The 18,065-nt window shown below is 33.0% G+C and overlaps 2 protein-coding genes and 1 long non-coding RNA gene across 9 annotated transcripts in view; 1 reads left to right on the plus strand and 2 right to left on the minus strand.

Annotated features, from left to right (window-relative positions):
- The window catches only part of LOC140825209 (uncharacterized), a 40,513-nt gene that overhangs the window by 2,696 nt on the left and 19,752 nt on the right, over positions 1 to 18,065 (minus strand). For 4 of the 7 annotated variants that reach the window (XR_012116592.1, XR_012116591.1, XR_012116589.1 and 1 more), the window contains 3 exons: positions 15,392 to 17,636; positions 15,035 to 15,313; positions 48 to 2,723 (listed from right to left, as the gene is read on the minus strand). Coding sequence is in view for 1 of the 7 variants with exons in the window: in XM_073186848.1 (XP_073042949.1) it covers positions 16,857 to 17,253; positions 17,342 to 17,384; positions 17,529 to 17,636 (548 nt within the window). In the remaining 6 variants the exon portion in view is untranslated. Of the gene's footprint in view, positions 1 to 47; positions 2,724 to 15,034; positions 15,314 to 15,391; positions 17,637 to 18,065 lie in introns of those variants that run through there. The other 3 variants (XR_012116593.1, XR_012116596.1, XM_073186848.1) reach the window with 2 other exon arrangements.
- Positions 2,191 to 16,672, plus strand: LOC140825234 (uncharacterized). The gene is made up of 2 exons (XR_012116598.1): positions 2,191 to 2,316; positions 14,306 to 16,672. It is a non-coding gene; the product is annotated as an uncharacterized lncRNA (long non-coding RNA).
- Positions 9,287 to 11,763, minus strand: LOC140825229 (uncharacterized). The gene is made up of 3 exons (XM_073186881.1): positions 11,615 to 11,763; positions 10,453 to 10,551; positions 9,287 to 9,981 (listed from the first exon to the last, which is right to left on the minus strand). Exons 2-3 carry the CDS (start codon positions 10,522 to 10,524, stop codon positions 9,496 to 9,498), a joined length of 558 nt encoding a protein of 185 aa, XP_073042982.1. The 5' UTR covers positions 10,525 to 10,551; positions 11,615 to 11,763; the 3' UTR covers positions 9,287 to 9,495.

An 18,065-nucleotide genomic window follows, 5' to 3' on the forward strand; every position in this document is an offset into this window, starting at 1 on the left:
TCTTTCCTGGTGTTTTAAATTTATAGGTGAAAGTAAAGAACATATACATTTTGCGCATGGATCCACTCTTTACTTATTGTCAGCTTCGTCATCTCCGTCTTAATTTTGGAGTTTGCGTTGGGAAAAATCCAAAAAGACCACATAATCTATTATGTTAAATCATTAAGAATTTGACTGAAAACTTAAGCAAAAGCATACATGAATCCATGATCCTAAATTCTTTAGAATGTGTCTTGATCTTCCAGATCAACGTGATCCTTCCTTGAGACAATCCTTTAGTTTTCTCTTCTTAATCGTATTTTCAATGGAGAAGATAATAGGGAACGTGGTTACGCGCGTCAGTGCATCATAAACTATATATAGATAATGTGTATCATTATTTTTGGATATTTCTGTTTTAATCCTTAAAGAATATTTCGAAGAAACCAAAGAAAAAGTCTCTTTATAACCAATGTCTTCTTTCTGCGTAAAACCATTAGCAACAAGACGAGCTTTATATCTTTCCACATTGTCTTTCGAATCTTTTTGGTTTTAAATATCTATTTGCAACCAATGAACTTCGTACTTTTGGGCAACAAGACAAGATCACATACGTCATTGTCCTCATTCATGGCATCATTTTACTTTTGAGAGTTATAACTTTCCACGGCTTGACGAAAGTTCAAGGATCATCCTCCATCATTCCAATGTCTACATCATATTCTTGAAGAAATACCATGTAATCATCTGACATTGCATTTCTCCGTTCTCTAGTGGATCTCCTTAATAACATAGGTTCAGGAGGTGCTTGAGTATGTTCATCTAGAATGAGACGATCTCTAATATCATCTTCATGTATTGTGTCTTGGTCGAAACGATAAATGTGATCCAGATCAATGTCTAAGGCACATAAGGGAATATTTATCTCCAGACCATATCTCTTACTTTATCTCTCCCCGCAAACTCAACATCCTCAAATAACCGGACATTTTCCGACTAAAAAAAATCAACTTTCTTGTGGGATCATAAAACTTTTACTCCCTGAATCTTTCAGAGTATCCAATAAAATAGAAAATGACCGTCCTTGAGTCCAATTTCTTTTCATTAGGCTTGTAAGATCTTGCCTCAGCTGAACATCTCCAAACATGCAGATGCTTAAGACTAGCCTTTTCGCCTATCCAAAGTTCAGCAACACCATTCATAATAGGTAAACACGACATAATGTACCATAATAGGGGAACACGGCATAGTGTACCATAATAAGGGAACACGACATACCCCTATTTCAATATTATTCATCTTGTCTGCATCCATGTACATCTCAGCATCTACATCCCAAAGAAAAAATAAAGAAAAAATTTATTCGGAAAGAGTTTCTTTGACAATAGGTAGCTTTATATCATCACCACTTTATTGTCAAAAAAGAATAAGAAAATGTAGGATCTGCTCAAAGTTCAGTTATTTCTTTTCTATTCTAACATTTGTTATGGTGTTTAATTGATTTCTCATTTCTGTGTTACAAGCATATCTAGATCATTATATTAGATATTGAACTATTTTCACATTAGTTTGAACCAGATTTAAAAATAATAAGGTTATAAGATAAATTTTTTCCCTCAATTCTTTGGTTTCATTCGTTTTGTTTGGGCATTCTTATTTCTTTTATGTGCATGTCTTTGTTATGATATTGTATACAGTTATATTTGTTTATATGATATTAATGTAGTAGTTGACAAGAAATAGATTTATTTGACACATATTATTTTAATAATAATGTGTTACCTTTTATATTTCTACAAATTATGTTTGTTAATGATTTCTTCAAAAATAATTTCCTTCCAAAATTATTTTTTTCTTGAAATAATATTGATTGATATTTTAATGATTCGTTATATTGAATATGCTTTCGATCGCTAGTTTTATTAATAAATAGAAAAATTGCTTAAAGGTTGGCATGTTTGATGCAATTTTTTTCTTTTATCAGCTATCAACTTGAAAAGATTGAAAATGATATCAATGAGAGGAAAAAAATTATGATCGTGCTAAGAAAGAAACTGTTTGGTGATACTAAAGAGTTTGTTGTTCTAGCAAAATTTTTTGCTTTGCTGAAAGTACTTCTGTTGGAGTTGCCGAACCAAAGGTTTCCATTGGCGTTGACACAATTTGATGAGCGTGCAAGCAGAAAAATGAAGGAATCCTTTGGCAAAAATGTCTAAAGCATAATATCGCATCCGAGGTTTCTGGTTTACTAGATAGTTTTTTTCATGTAGTTGAAGGATTCGAGTTGTCAACTCATGAAGGATTTTGTCATATTTCGTTGGCGCTGAGTGTAGCGAGGTAATGTTATATTTATTTTTTGTGATGCTACAAAATTTATTATATCATTTTAATTCAATCATTATGATTATTTATTAAATTTGGGGAAATACAGAAATTCAAACAACGAGAGCAGAAATTGATTGATGACTTTGATAGCCTTCTGTTAGAAAATGACAAACTGGTATGCCCTTGAGATTATTTAATTTAAAAAATAAAATTCCTGTACATATTCGTATACAAAAGTTTTTGTCATAAATTCAGAATCAGAAAATGGAAGCTCTGCAAAAACGCTGATGAATAGAACCTTGGGATTTTATCTTGCGACATATTTTTCATCTCCAGCTTCATTTTCTAGTACTTCTCTGATTAATATAGTTCAGTGTTGCCTTGAAATTTCATTTCAAAAAGAAAAAGCAAGACTGAAGCTGGAGATTAAAAATATGTTGCAGGATAAAATCCCAAAATTCCATTCATCAGCGTCTTTGAAAAGCTTCCATTTTCTGATTCTGAATTTATGACAAAAACTTATGTATACGAATACGTACAGGAATTTTATTTTTTAAATTAAATAATTCTCAAGGGCATACCAGTTTGTCAATTTCTAAAAGAAGATGATCAAAGTCAGCAATCAATTTATGCTCTCGTTGTTTGAATTTCTGTATTTCCCCAAATCTAAAAAATAATCATAATGATTGAATTAAAATGATATAATAAATTTTGTAGCATCACAAAAAATAAATATAACATTACCTCGCTACACCCGGAGCTAACGAAATATGACAAAATCCTTCATGAGTTGACAACTCGAATCCTTTAACTACATGAAAAAAACTATCTAGTAAACCAGAAACCTCAGATAGGACATTATGCTTTAGAACATTTTTGCCAAAGGATTCCTTCATTTTCCCTACTTGTACTTTCATCAAATTGTGTCAACGTCAATGGAAACCTTTGGTTCGGCAACTCCAACAGAAGTAATTTCAGCAAAACAAAAAAATTTTGCTAGAACAACAAACTCTTTAGTATCACCAAACAGTTTTTTTCTTAGCATGTCATGTTTTTTTCCTCTCATTGATATAATTTTCAATCTTTTCAAGTTGATAGCTGATAAAAAAAATTGCATCAAACTTGCCAACTTTAAGCAATCTTTCCATTTATTAATAAAACTAGCGATCGAATGTATATTCAATATAACGAATCATTAGAATAATAAAATTTAAAATATCAATCAAAACAGTCAATATGATTTCAAGAAAAAATAACTTTGGAAAGAAATCATTTCTAAAGAATCATTAACAAACATAATTTGTAGAAATATAAAAATATAATTTGTAGAAATATAAAAATAAAAGATATCACATTATTATTAGAATAATATGTGTTAAATAAATTTATTTATTGTCAACTACTACATTAATATCATATAAACAAATATAACTGTATACAACATCATAATAAAAACAAAGACACACACACAAAAGAAATAAGTATGCCCAAACAAAACGAATGAAACAAAATAATTGAGGAAAAAAAATTAATCTTATAACTTTATTATTTTTAAATCTGGTTCAAACTCATGTGAAAATAGTTCAATATCTAATATAATGATCTAGATACCTGTAATACAGAAATGAGAAATCAATTAAACTTAAAAACACCATAATAAATGTTAGAATCGAAACGAAATAACTGAACTTTGAGCAGATCCTACATTTTCTTATTCCTTTTTGACAATAAAGTGGTGATGATATAAAGCTATCTATTGTCGAAAAACCTCTTTCCCAATAAATTTTTTCTTTTTTTATTGGGATGTAGATGCAGAGATGTACATGGATGCAGGCAAGATGAATAATGTTGAAATAGGGGTATGCCGTGTTCCCCTATTATGAATGGTGTTGCTGAACTTTGAACAGGCGAAAAGCCTAGTCTTAAGCATCTGCATGTTTGGAGATGTTCAGCTAAGACAAGATCTTACAAGCCTAATGAAAAGAAATTGGACTCAAGGACGACCATGTTCTATTTTATTGGATACTCTAAAAGATTCAAGGAGTAAAAGTTTTATGATCCCACAAAAAAGTTGATTTTTTAGTCGGAAAATGTCCTGTTATTTGAGGATGTTGAGTTTGCGGGGAGAGATATGGTCTGGAGATAAATATTCCCATATGTAGGGGTGGGCAATCGGGTCGGGTTTTTCGGGTTTCACCCGACCCGAACCCGATCGGGTGTAATTTTCGGGTTTAAAAAGGGTTAATAGTCGGGTTCGGGTAGTACCCGAACCCGACAATATTTTAGTCGGATCGGGTTCGGGTTTGAAGTTGTTACCCGAATTACCCTATCGGGTACCCGATGTTTTAAAAAAAACCATATGGGCTTCAGGGCTTATAAGTTATAATTATTGGTCCAGCTTAATAAATTGGAAAGGCCCAAGTCCAAAGGCCAAGCTTATAATTCTTCTACGTTTCAGAATTCCAAAATCCAAAAGCAAAGCACCGCACGAGACTTCTACTTAGAGCGAGGGTCGGTGGTCCGTGATTGTGACTCTGTGAGCGGCTGGTGTTTTACAGAATTCCAAAATCCAAAGGGCAAGCTCGAATCTTGGCTTTGGTTGGTATTTTACAGTTGTTGGTATCATTCAAATCTTGTTCACTACGTGTTTGCTGAATTGCCTGTATCATACATTCATGCTGAAAATTGAAAACAATCGCATTTTGGACTCGTTGGCGTGAAAAGGTGGTTGTTTGGTGTCATCCAATATTAGGACAAGGGTTTTGTGGAATTCAGTGACCTAGCTAATTATTTTATTTTCATATCTAATCTTGTCTGTGGAATTGATAGAGCTTTCATATCTAAAGCTCGATTTCTGCTGTACTTTTCTTGATTTTGTTTAAGTTTGTGTAAATTAATGTGATTATGGTTATGAATTGTATTACTGGAGTGCATAAATTTGACAAAAAATTATGTTGTAAAAAATGAATTGAATATAGTGCCATGTTTTTTTTGTAAAAAATTATGTTGTAAAAATATATTTGGCCGTTAGTTTAAGCATTGTATATTCATATATTAATTGTGTGTCTTGTCCAGTAGAATTTTTCCTTCTCCAGTAGCATGTTATCTTGTTTCTTGTACAGTGCCAGTTTTTTGTTTCTTGTCCAGTAGCATGTTTTCTATTTTGATGTCATTGTGTTGCTGTCATTACTCATTGTTGTCACTTACAATTTGATTTTCTTGTTTGATGTAGCGATGGAATTTGGAGGAATATCTGAAACTCTTTCTTCGCCAAACATACAACCACAAAGTGACTTATACAAAGAGGTTAGTATGGACATTGATGATAAGGTTGATGAGAAGGATGATAAATTATGTGATTCCAAAAAACGTACTCGGACGGTTGTGTCTAGGTCACAATGGTGGGAACACTTTGAAAGGTTTTTTTGTGAAAATGAGAATGTTCAAAAAGGTAGATGCAAATATTGTTCTAGAGAGATTAAAGCTGATCCAAAAGCTCATGGCACTAAACCTCTTAAAAATCATTATGAATCATGCAAGAAGAAACCACATGAGGTTGAAACAAATCAAAAAAGACTCTCGTTTCAATCAATTCATAAAAGTGATATAGATGCCTCTCTTGTTAACTGGAGATTTGAGCAACAAAAAGTTAGAGATGCATTGTGTTACATGTTGATTGTGGATGAACTCCCATTCAAGACGGTTGAGAACCCTGGTTTTAGACATTTTTTGTCGGTTGCATGTCCAATGTTTGATATTCCATCACGAAGGACAATAACAAGAGAAATTTACAAGTCCTATTTGAGTGAAAAGGCGAAATTACAGCAGTTCATAAAGGATAACTGTCAAAGGATGTGCATTACCACAGATACATGGACATCTATTCAGAAAGTTAACTACATGTGTCTTACTGCTCATTATGTTGATGCAAATTGGAAGTTACACAAAAGGATTTTGAACTTTTGCCCAATATCTGGTCATAAAGGTGAAGAAATAGGAAAAAGTATTGAGAGATGTTTACTTGATTGGAGTATAGGTACAATATTTTCTATCACTGTGGATAATGCATCTTCGAATGATGGGGCAATTGTTTATTTGCGGAAGAAATTTGACAATTGGGGAAACAATATTTTGGGTGGGAAATATGTTCATGTAAGGTGTATTGCACATATTATTAATCTCGTCGTGCAGGATGGTTTGAAAGGAAATGATGAGCATGTAGCTATTTCGCGTGTTAGGGGAGCTGTTAGGTACATACGGAGTTCTCCAGCCAGGTACAAAAGATTTCAAGAGTGTGTTCAACTTGAAAAAATAGAAACAAATAAGTTGTTGACTCTTGATGTGCCCACCAGATGGAACTCAACATACTTAATGTTAGAGTCGGCAATATGTCTTAAAAGAGCATTTGATGCGTATGATGAAGTCGATCTTGCTTACCGAATTGATCTTTCAAAAAAGCCATATGATGGGGTTCCAAATGAGCATGATTGGGAAAGATCCAAGCTTTTGCTGAAATTTTTGAAACATTTCTATAAACTCACTTTGCGTATTTCTGGTTCTTTGTATGTTACATCGAACATTATGTTTCATGAGATTAGTAAGGTTGACATGCTTCTTAAGCAATGGTTGGAAAGTGCTGACTTTGAACTAAGTTTGATGGCAAAAAAAATGAAAGAAAAGTATGATAAGTATTGGGGATCAACTGAGAAAATGAATATGATTTTATATTATGTTGTGATCCTTGATCCGCGACATAAGTTGGAGTTTGTTGAATTTTCTTTCGATAGAATGTATGGCAGTGTTGGGAAAAATGAGACCATGAAAGAACAAGTGAGACTTGGCCTTTACGAGTTGTTTGATGATTATAAACTGAGGCATTCCAATAACCTTCCAAACATTTCTAAAAGTTTATGCTCTTCATCAAATAATTCCACCCTTGGCTCGCAAGATATGTCTAAGAAACGCTTGTGTGAGGCGGACGATGAGTCTGAAATGGCTATTAGATTGTCGTTGAAGCAAGAGTTCAAGATGTATAAGAGTGGAGGAAAAGGTGAAGTATTAAAGTCTGAGTTGGAGAAATATTTGACTGAAGATGTTGAGGAGGAAAGAAAGAACTTTAATATATTGCAATGGTGGAAAGATAATAGTCCTAGGTTTCCCATTCTTTCTCAGATGGCTCGAGATATATTGGCAGTTCCAATTTCCACAGTTGCTTCAGAAGCTGCATTTAGCACCGGAGGGCGTGTACTTGATGCATTTAGGAGTTCTTTATCGCCCAAGATAGTTCAATCTCTCATTTGTGCTCAAGACTGGTTTCGATGTGATACGAAACCAATTAATATAGAGGAAGATTTGTGTGATGTCGAAATGATTGACAAAGGTATTTTAATTTTATTTTATTTACTTTAGATATATCTCAACATTTCGAAGTACTAACATTTTATTTTCTTTGTTTATTTTGCAGAGTTGACAAAATTGGGTGTTGATACATCTATTATTGATGTTTGATTATTCTTGAATTATAGGTACACTTTATTGCATTTTAATTTTCTCAGGTTATTTGATTATTCTTCATTATTTTCTTGCATTTATTTTTCTCAGGTTTGTTTCCTGCATTGATGAAAAACATGAATTATTGGGACACTTTATTTTTTGTTTTATGATGTTCATTTTTTTGTTAATAAATTTACATCTTTTTATGTAGGTGATGAAATATTCCAGAAGATATTTTGCAAGTTGAATTCTGGAATATTTTGGTGAAGATCTAAGTTGAATTTTCAAGATTAGACTTGTTAATTATAATACTCATTCTATGTTTTGAGATAAATATTTGTTTATGCTCGATTTAAAGATTTGTTAATCATAATACTCATTCTATATTTTGAGATAAATATTTGTGTTTAACTTTTGTAGACATTCACGAGACAATATTATTTTCACAAGCTTATTTTCTCATCATATATTAATTTGTAGACACAAAAAGATAAAATGTTATTTCTTCACAAAAAAAAAACCCGAACCCGACCCCTACCCGAACCCGACTTTTTCGGGTACCCGAAAAATCGGGTAGTGACCAGAATCGGGTCGGGTTCGGGTAATGAAAATACTACCCGAAAAAATCGGGTACCCGACCCGAACTACCCGAAACCCGAAAAACCCGACCCGTGCCCACCCCTACTTATAACCTTATTATTTTTAAATCTGGTTCAAACTCATGTGAAAATAGTTCAATATCTAATCTAATGATCTAAATATGCCTATAACACAGAAATGAGAAATCAATTAAACTTAAAAACACCGTAACAAATGTTAGAATAGAAACGAAATAACTAAACTTTGAGTAGATCCTACATTTTCTTATTCCTTTTTTACAATAAAGTGGTGATGATGTATAGCTATCTATTGTCAAGGAAACCTCTTTCCCAATAAGTTTTTTCTTTCTTTTTTATTGGGACATAGATGCAGAGATGACATGGATGCATACAAGATGAATAATATTGAAATAGGTGTATGCCGTGTTCCCCTATTATGGTACACTATGCCGTGTTCCCCTATTATGAATGGTACACTATGCCGTGTTTCCAATTACATAAGCTAGAAATGTATGAGAATAATCATTTGTGTCCAACTTAATAGGCTGAGCTTCTCCTGTCTTCAGATTATAAGCACCACAGTATCTCTGAGGCGGTTCACCGCAGAAAACCAATACCTCAAAGGTCTATTAACCAACCGATGGGTGTTATCAGACCCTTTTTTTTTACCAAACAAGTTCTTTAATATCGTGCTATGAGGTTCCAAAACAAAGCTAAGAACCTTGCCCCATTCTTCAATTTCCGGATTCATTTCCCGAACATCCCACAAAATGCCATTGGCAGTAGCAATAAATGGATAGATTACTGCCCATTGGTAAAAACTTTTGGTATCTTCCCCCCAATGGAGGAAGAGGAAACTGGCTAACTAATTCTGTCTCAACATTCATCATCAAGAGAACAGTCTCGCGAACACAGTACATAAAGCCTCCACAAACCGATGGGAATGACATCAAAGCTTTCTTAGTTGTGATAGAGAGGTGTTTGATATCAATATGCCTCCAAACTTTATCAACCCCAATAGTTAGCACAACACATTTTACATATTCGAAACCTCTGTACACCTGCACCACTTTATACTTCATCGAGGCTTCCACAAATGCTAAACCACAACGTTCATGGTGTTTTTTCCAAAGAAAAACCGATGGAGAAGGAGCTGCTGCTTTGACATGGGATTAGCAATGTAAAGATAGTGTCTGTCTCTGAAATAATTGATCAAAACTAAACCATTACAGCTAGTCCATAATAAACAATCAAACACACATTCAAACTTGGATATCTCGAGAAAACCACCTCGCATTTCCACAAACATCGCACCGCGAGACAAATGAAAACCATGGATTATAAGTCCACGTGGTGAATTCAAAAGGTGGTCATGCATGAAATTTCGAGAACGGATCATGAGGCTCCACTCTCGGCAAACATGCTTCATCACATCACGTAAAACTAAAGCTGGCATATGTAAAAGAACTTTGTAAACCATTTCTGGAGGAAGAAAGTCTCCCCTTGGTCTTTTCTTGGAGCACCTCTTGCGACTATGGTACATCCAAGGGTTGATGGCTGAATTCAAGAGACCACCAACCTGAATCTGCACAAGTTACATAGAGGGATAATACTGAGTCTAACACTAAATTCTCCTCCTTCGGCCTGAAACTACTCAAAATTTATCCAAAAAAGCAGTCAGGCTGTATTCAATTCAATTAGTCAGACGAGAAAAGATAACAGAGCAACACGATGATGTTCTTTGACAAACCAAAAGCTCAACAGCCCGTGTTATAACACTGCATGTTGACAAAAATGAGGCCGGCAAAGAAAATTTTTGTAATGGAGTGATTTTACCATGAATTATATGGCAAATTTGCAAAGGAAAATGAAATAAAGATCAAAGATTTTCTCCTATCTTCTCAGCGGAAGACATCTGCGACTAACGTATGGTCTCTATACTATATGGAAGAAAATGAATAAAATTAACGACTTCAGAGCTAAAACACAACACATACGAAGAAAATAAATTCATGATTGTTCCATGTCATTTGAAGATAGTAACTCGGTGAATTACCTCTGTCTTTGGTTTACTAAAACCATCTGCGTCAACCAACTGTTTCCATTGAGGTTTCTTATTAGGCAGCATCGGAATTGATGGTGAAGGGTTTGCTCTCTGCGGCGAAAGAAACTCCAAATAAGGTTTCAGCCTTTATGGGATACCAGCTACAGATCAACACACACCGTGAAATGCAACTACATAATAAAATTGAAAACCGAGCACATTTAAAAACAACACAAAAAATCAATATAAAACTGTTCATTACGATTTCTCCACAATGCTCAAAAATCACAAAAACAATTCTGTCAAGACAAGTATTTTCGGGTCGATAATAAAACACAAAAAGCCCAACAAATTGAAAAATATCTGCTCTTACATTATTCGATCGCCTAGGTTGAGCAGCACAAACAAAATTGATCCATTATTCAAACTAAAGACCACATCTCTCTGGATAATCGATTTATAATTAATCTACAATTTCACAAATTTGAGTAAAGGATATGCGTAGTAGAAGAAAGTGGAAAGATGTCACGAATCATGGCTCTAAAGAAAACTCGAGAAAGGAACTCGTAGATTTTAAGAAGAATCTACCAAAAGCAAATCGGCTAAAAAATGCAAAGATGAGCAGGAAAAAAGTAAGCATTAGGGAGTGATGTAAAAATCGGCGTTGAGACACCACTGCAAACGCGGAATCAAAAGAAACCCCCGACGACTCGTGGGCTGAAAATATTATACCCAAGGCCTAATTATCATTAAATCTATTTTCTGTCACGCCCAGAATTGGTCATTGAAAAGAATGGGAGCCCGTGGGCTGAGGGCCCAGTCCATTAGCGTTAACATTTTATCACGATTCACGACACGGGAGGAGGGATTGTTTTTTATTTTACACAAAAAACTTCTTCAACGACATGGTCTTGTATTCAATTTATGACCTAATTATACCCATGAAAATTATTATTTTATGTATTACTTTTTGACGATTACAATAACAAAATATTATTTTTTATGTTAAAAATATATTGTATAGTGCATGCTGACTTTGTGTTTTGATTATTGATGCTTGTGCCATCATAGAAATGATTTTCAGGTTGTACATATTCATTTCCTAGATAAAAATAGACACAAGCCATCTTTATATTTCCATTTAATGGATTATATGTAGATTCAGAATGCGTACCTTAACGTCCCCATCTTGAACAATGTCTTCATACTCGGTTGAACAGATATAGAAAGGAGTTTTGCGTGTGTTGATAGCTAGAGTATAGGTTTCCACAGCCAATTGGATTCTCAGGTAAGTGGCCGGTTTATTAAGGTGGAATTTGTTCACTTATCAGCATCGAGAGAGCCATTTTCAGTCGAGGGTCTGGTCTTACGAAGACTCGAAGAAGAGAACAAACTTGGGCAACCATTGTTGGTGTGGACAACATCTCCTATCATATGCCTTTAAAAAAATTATCATTCTTTTGTACCTTTCCTGGTGTTTTAAATTTATATAGGTGAAAGCAAGGAACATATACATTTTGCGTATGGATCCACTCTTTACTTATTGTCGGCTTCATCATCTTCGTCTCATTGTTGGAGTTTGTGTTGTGAAAAATCCAAATAGACCATATAATCTATTATGTTAAATCATTAAGAATTTGACTGAAAACTTAATCGGAAGCATACCTGAATCCATAATCTTAAATTCTTTAGAATGTGTCTTGATCTTCCAGATCTACGTGATTTTTCCTTGAGAGAACCATTTAATTTCTCTTCTTAACCGTTTTTTCAACGGGGAAGATAATAGAGAACGTGGTTACGGGCGTCAGTGCACAATAAACTATATATAGATAATGTCTATCATTATTTTCTGATATTTCTTGTTTAATCCTTAAAAAGTATTTCGAGGACACCAAAGAATAAGTCTCTTTATAATCAATGATTTCTTTCTGCGTAAAGCCATTAGCGACGACACGAGTTTTATATCTTTCCACATTGTCTTTCGAATCATTTTGATTTCAAATATCCATTTGCAACCAATGGGCTTCGTACTTTTGGGCAACAAGACAAGATCACATATGTCATTGTCCTTCATAGACTTTATCTATTCATTCATGACATTATTTTACTTTTGAAAGTTAGAACTTTCCACAGCTTGATGAAAGTTCAAAGATTATCCTCCATCATTCCAATGTCTGCATCATATTTTTGAAGAAAATACAATGTAATCATATTGCATTTCTCTACTCTCTAGTGGATTTCCTTAATGACATAGGATAGGTTCGGGAGGTGCTTGAATATGTTCATCTGGAATGGAATGATCTCTAATATTATCTTCATGTATTGTGTCTTTGTCGAAATGATAAATGTGATCCTGATCAATGTCTAAGGCACATATGGGAATATTTATCTCCAGACCATATCTCTCCCCGCAAACTCAACATCCTCAAATAACAGGACATTTTCCGACTAAAAAATCAACTTTTTTGTGGGATCATAAACTTTTACTCCTTGAATCTTTTAGAGTATCCAATAAAATAGAACATGGTCGTCCTTGAGTCCAATTTCTTTTCATTAGGCTTGTAAGATCTTGTCTTAGCTGAACATCTCCAAACATGCAGATGCTTAAGACTAGGCTTTTCGCCTGTTCAAAGTTCAGCAACACCATTCATAATAGGGGAACACGGCATACCCCTATTTCAACATTATTCATCTTGCCTGCATCCATGTACATCTCTGCATCTACATCCCAATAAAAAAAAGAAAAAATTTATTGGGAAAGAGGTTTTTCGACAATAGATAGCTTTATATCATCACCACTTTATTGTCAAAAAGGAATAAGAAAATGTAGGATCTGCTCAAAGTTCAGTTATTTCGTTTCGATTCTAACATTTATTATGGTGTTTTTAAGTTTAATTGATTTCTCATTTCTGTATTACAGATATCTAGATCATTATATTAGATATTGAACTATTTTCACATGAGTTTGAACCAGATTTAAAAATAATAAAGTTATAAGATTAATTTTTTTTCCTCAATTATTTTGTTTCATTCGTTTTGTTTGGGCATACTTATTTCTTTTGTGTGTGTGTCTTTGTTTTTATTATGATGTTGTATACAGTTATATTTGTTTATATGATATTAATGTAGTAGTTGACAATAAATAAATTTATTTAACACATATTATTCTAATAATAATGTGATACCTTTTATTTTTATATTTCTACAAATTATATTTTTATATTTCTACAAATTATGTTTGTTAATGATTTCTTTAGAAATGATTTCTTTCCAAAGTTATTTTTTCTTGAAATCATATTGACTGTTTTGATTGATATTTTAAATTTTATTATTCTAATGATTCGTTATATTGAATATGCATTCGATCGCTAGTTTTATTAATAAATGGAAAGATTGCTTAAAGTTGGCAAGTTTGATGCAATTTTTTTTATCAGCGATCAACTTGAAAAGATTGAAAATGATATCAGTGAGAGGAAAAAAGCATGGCCATGCTAAGAAAGAAACGGTTTGATGATACGAAGGAGTTTACTGTTCTAGCAAAAAAATTTGTTTTGCTGAAAGTACTTCTGTTGGAGTTGCCTAACCAAAAGTTTTCATTGGCGTTGACACAATTTGATGAGAATACAAGCAAGAAAATGAAGGAATCCTTTGGCAAAAATGTTCTAAAGCATAATGTCGCATCCGAGTTTCTGGTTTACTAGATAGTTTTTTTTCATGTAGTTGAAGGATTCGAGTTGTCAACTCATAAAAGATTTTGTTATATTTCGTTGGCGTCGGGTGTAGCGAGGTAATGTTATATTTATTTTTTGTGATACTACAAAATTTATTATATCATTTTAATTCAATCGTTAAGATTATTTTTTAGATTTGAGGAAATACAGAAATTCAAACAACGGGAGCATAAATTGATTGCTGACTTTGATCGCCTTCTGTTAGAAAATGACAAACTGATATGTCCTTGAGAATTATTTAATTTAAAAAATAAAATTTCTGTACATATTCGTATAATCATAAATTCAGAATCAGAAAATGGAAGCTCTGCAAAGATATTGGTTTACAGTTTTCTTATTGATTTACATAAATGATATCTACACTTTCAGTAACATACTAATTTCGTTTAGCATTATGTTTTTGTGATACTATCATTGCTCTGCTCTGTGCTAATTGTACATTGTATTCATACTTCGAGTTTAAACATCTCTTCAATTTATACATACAAATATAAATAAATTCTATGTATAAAAAATTGAGACTTAATAATGTGCTCAAAATTCTATGTATAAAAAATTAAGAATTAATAATGTGCTCAAAATAAATTCTCAATTTTTTATACATAGAATTTATTTATAGTTGTAAGTATAAATTGAAGAGATGTTTAAACCCGAAGTATGAATACAATGTACAATTAGCACAGAACAGAGCAATAATAGTATCGTAAAAACATAACGATAAACGAAAGTATCGTAAAAACATAACGATAAACGAAAGTAGTATGTTACTGAAAGTGTAGATATCATGTATGTAAATCAATAAGAAAACTGTAAACCAATATTCTCTTCAAATTTCATTTCAAAAAGAAAAAGCAACATTGAACTATATTAATCAGAGAAGTACGAGAAAATGAAACTGGAGATGAAAAATATATTGCAAGATAAAATTCCAAAGTTCTATTCATCAACGTCTTTGCAGAGCTTCAATTTTCTGATTCTTAATTTATGATAAAAACTTATGTATACAAATATGTATAGGAATTTTATTTTATAAATTAAATAATTCTCAAGGACATATCAGTTTGTCATTTTCTAACAGAAGGCGATCAAAGTCAGCAATCAATTTCTGCTCCCGTTGTTTGAATTTCTGTATTTCCCCAAATCTAAAAAATAATCATTACGATTGAATTAAAATTATATAATAAATTTTGTAGCATCACAAAAAATAAATATAACATTACCTCGCTACACCCGGCGCCAACGAAATATCACAAAATCCTTCATGAGTTGACAACTCGAATCCCTCAACTACATGAAAAAAACTATCTAGTAAACCAGAAACTCGAATGCGACATTATGCTTTAAAACATTTTTGCCAAAGGATTCCTTCATTTCCAAGCTTGTATTCTCATCAAATTGTGTCAACGCCAATGGAAACCTTTGGTTCGACAACTCCGACAGAAGTACTTTCAGCAAAGCAAAAAGATTTGCTAGAACAACAAACTCTTTGGTATCACCAAACAGTTTCTTTCTTAGCATGGTCATGCTTTTTTCATCTTATTGATATCATTTTAAATCTTTTCAAGTTGATAGCTGATAAAAAAAAATTTTGCATCGAACTTGTCAACTTTAAGCAATCTTCCATTTATTAATAAAACTAGCGATAGAAAACATATTCAATATAACGAATCATTAAAATAATAAATTTAAAATATCAATCAAAACAATCAATATTATTTAAAGAAAAAAATAACTTTGGAAAGAAATTATTTCTAAGAAATCATTTCTCATTAACAAACATAATTTGTAAAAATATAAAATATAATTTGTAGAAATATACAAATAAAAGGTAACGCATTATTATTAGAATAATATATGTCAAATAAAACTATTTCTTGTAACTACTACATTAATATAATATAAACAAATATAATTGTATATAACATCATAATAAAAACAAAGACACACAAAAGAAATAAGTATGCCCAAACAAAAACGAATGAAACCAAAGAATTGAGGGAAAAAATTGATCTTATAACCTTATTATTTTTATATCTGGTTCAAACTAATGTGAAAATAGTTCAATATATAATCTAATGATCTAGATATGCTTGTAACACAGAAATGAGAAATCAAATAAACTTAAAAACACCGTAACAAATGTAAGAATATAAACGAAATAACTAAACTTTGAGCAGATCCTACATTTTCTTATTCGTTTTTGACAATAAAGTGGTGATGATATAAAGCTATCTATTGTCAAGGAAACCTCTTTCCCAATAAATTTTTTCTTTCTTTTTTTATTGGGACGTAGATACAGAGATGTACATGGATGCAGGCAAGATGAATAATGTTGAAATAGGGTTATACCGTGTTCCCTTATTATGGTGCACTATGTCGTGTTCCCCTATTATGAATGGTACACTATGTCGTGTTTCCCAATAACATGAGCTAGAAATGTATGAGAATAATCATTCGTGTCCAACTCAATAGGCTGAGCTTCTCCTGTCTTCACATTATAAGTTTTCCCTATCTATTAATCAACCGATGGGTGTTATCAGACCCTTTTTTTAACCAAACAAGTTCTTTAGTATCGTGCTATGAGGTTCCAAATCAAAGCTAAGAACCTTGCCCTATTCTCCAATTTCCAGATTCATTTCCCAAACATCCCACAAAATACCATTGGCAATAGCAATAATGGATAGATTACTGCCCATTGGTAAAAACCTTTGGTATCTTTCCCCATGGAGAAAGAGGAAACTGGCTAACTATTTCTGTCTCAACATTCATCATCAAGAGAACAGTCTCGCGAACCAAGTACATAAAGCCTCCACAAACCCATGGGAAAGACATCACAGCTTTCTTAGTTGTGATAGAGAGGTGTTCGATGTCAATATGCCTCCAAACTTTATCAACCCCAATAGTTAGCACAACACATTTTACATATTCGAAACCTCTGTACACCTGCACCACTTTATACTTCATGGAGGCTTCCACAAATGCTAAACCACAACGTTCATGGTGTTTTATTCCAAAGAAAAACCGAGGGAGAAGGAGCTGCTGCTTTGTCATGGGATTAGCAATGTAAAGATAGTGTCCGTCTCTGAAATAATTGATCAAAACTAAACCATTACAGCTAGTCCATAATAAACAATACACAAATTCAAACCTGGATATCTCGAGACAAACACCTCGCATTTCCACAAACAAAGCACCGCGAGACAAATGATAACCCTGGATTATAAGTCCACATGGTGAATTCAAAAGGTGGTCAAGCATGAAATTTCGAGAACGGATCATGAGGCTCCACTCTCGGCAAACATGCTTCATAACATCACGTAAAACTAAAGCTGGCAGATGTAAAAGAACTTTGTAAACCATTTCTGGAAGAAGAAAGTCTCTCCTTGGTCTCTTCTTGGAGCACCTCTTGCAACAATGGTACATCCAAGGGTTGATGGCTGAATTCAAGAGACCACCAACCTGAATCTGCGAGAGTTACATAGAGGGTTAATACTGAGTCTTACAATAAATTCTCCTCCTTCAGTCTGAAACTACTCAAAATGTATCCAAAAAAGCAGTCAGGCTGTATTCAATTCAATTAGTCAGAAGCAAAAAAACAAAACAGAGCAACACGATGTTCTCTGACAAATCAAAAGCTCACAGCCCGTGAAATAACACGAACACTCCATGTTGACAAAAATGAGGTTGGCCAAGAAAATTTTTGGAATGGAGTGATTTTACAACGAGCTTTATGGCAAATTTGTAAAGGAAAATGAAATAAAGATAAAAGATTTTCTCCTATCTTCTCAGCGCCAGACATTTTCGACTAACGTATAGTCTCTACACTATATGGAAGAAAAGGAATAAAATTAACAACTTCAAAGCAAAAACACAACACATACGAAGAAAATAAAT

Source organism: Primulina eburnea, chromosome 1 (assembly GCF_022965805.1).
Source record: "Primulina eburnea isolate SZY01 chromosome 1, ASM2296580v1, whole genome shotgun sequence".
NCBI lineage: Eukaryota > Viridiplantae > Streptophyta > Magnoliopsida > Lamiales > Gesneriaceae > Primulina > Primulina eburnea.

Excerpts from the sequence above, each read along its gene's own strand:
- LOC140825229 (XM_073186881.1), bottom strand. The coding sequence starts at position 10,524 with ATGCTGCCTAATAAGAAACCTCAATGGAAACAGTTGGTTGACGCAGAT. Across the intron at positions 9,982-10,452 it reads TTAGTAAACCAAAGACAGAG|ATTCAGGTTGGTGGTCTCTT; the intron begins GTAATTCACCGA and ends TAACTTGTGCAG.